The 1,157-nt window shown below is 56.4% G+C and overlaps 1 protein-coding gene across 1 annotated transcript; it reads right to left on the reverse strand.

The window, feature by feature from the left end:
* Positions 1–270: 270 nt before the first annotated feature.
* On the reverse strand, positions 271–576 carry LOC139413986 (uncharacterized). Its single transcript, XM_071161871.1, has one exon. The coding sequence runs from the start codon at positions 574–576 to the stop codon at positions 271–273; it is 306 nt and encodes a 101-aa protein (XP_071017972.1).
* Positions 577–1,157: the final 581 nt, after the last annotated feature.

Below are 1,157 nucleotides of genomic sequence, written 5' to 3' on the forward strand. Positions count from 1 at the left end.
GGGGAGACTGGGCTACAGGGTTGTAGTAGGGGAGACTAGGCTGGGGGGTTGGGGGAGCCTGGGCTACATGGTTGGAGTGGGGGTAGCCTGGGATACAGGGTTGGAGTAGGGGAGCCTGGGCTACAGGGTTGGAGTAGGGGAGCCTGGGCTACAGGGTTGGAGTAGGGGAGACTGGGCTGGGGGGTTGGGGGAGCCTGGGCTACAGGGTTGGAGTAGGGGAGCCTAGGATACAGTGTTGGAGTAGGGGAGACTGGGCTGGGGGAGCCTGGGCTACATGGTTGGAGTGGGGGGACCCTGGGCTGGGGGGTTTGGGGCTGGGGGGACCCTGGGCTGGGGGGGTTGCGGCTGGGGGACCCAGGGCTGGGGGGATGGGGCTTGGGGGGTTGGGGCTGGGGGACCCTGGGCTGGGGCGTTGGGGCTGGGGGGAACCTGGGCTGGGGGGGTTGCGGCTGGGGGACCCTGGGCTGGGGGGTTGGGGCTGAGGGGAACCTGGGCTGGTGCGTTAGGGCTGGGGGGGTTGCGGCTGGGGGGTTGGGGTTGGGGCTGGGGCTGGAGGGAGCCTGGGCTCCCACACATTCCCTTGGATTGGCTCAAGGAGTGGATCTGGATTTAGGCGGGTTTAGCGGTTAGGGGGGGAGCACCCACCCCCCCAATATTAACTGACAGCTCACCTAATAGTAAAGTATGGTGGCGCTATGAGAGGCTGCCTTTTACACAGCAGTGACTTGAGTTATTCATATGAGGGACATTTATTGGTCATCATGAACATCAATAGGCACTGTGGCTACTGACTCGTATCAAGACTGTTATTCAAATGCACAAACAATATCTGGATAGGAAGCTAGCAGCAGTGAATGAACTATGGCAGCGACAAGAGATGGGACGGCACCATACGAAGGTCTCACATCAAGCAGAGGTTTGTCCATGCATGTTATTAACCTGGTACATTATACAGTCACTAAACATCACAAATCACTCACAGTGCTCTCATTCTACTAGATGGATCAAAGCTTACCAAAATGTATATGCACTTACAACTGTAAGTGGCTTTGGATAAAAGCCTCTGCTAAATGGCATATGTATTATTATACATGTATTATAAAGCTTAGCCAGCCGGAGTTGCTGGGGTTTGTTCAGTAAGGGCAATATTAACCAAG

The sequence above is a fragment of the Oncorhynchus clarkii genome, chromosome 7 (genome assembly GCF_045791955.1).
Source record: "Oncorhynchus clarkii lewisi isolate Uvic-CL-2024 chromosome 7, UVic_Ocla_1.0, whole genome shotgun sequence".
Classification (NCBI taxonomy): Eukaryota; Metazoa; Chordata; class Actinopteri; order Salmoniformes; family Salmonidae; genus Oncorhynchus; species Oncorhynchus clarkii.

Coding starts and splice junctions, on each gene's coding strand:
- LOC139413986 (XM_071161871.1), bottom strand. CDS start 576: ATGTGTGGGAGCCCAGGCTCCCTCCAGCCCCAGCCCCAACCCCAACCC.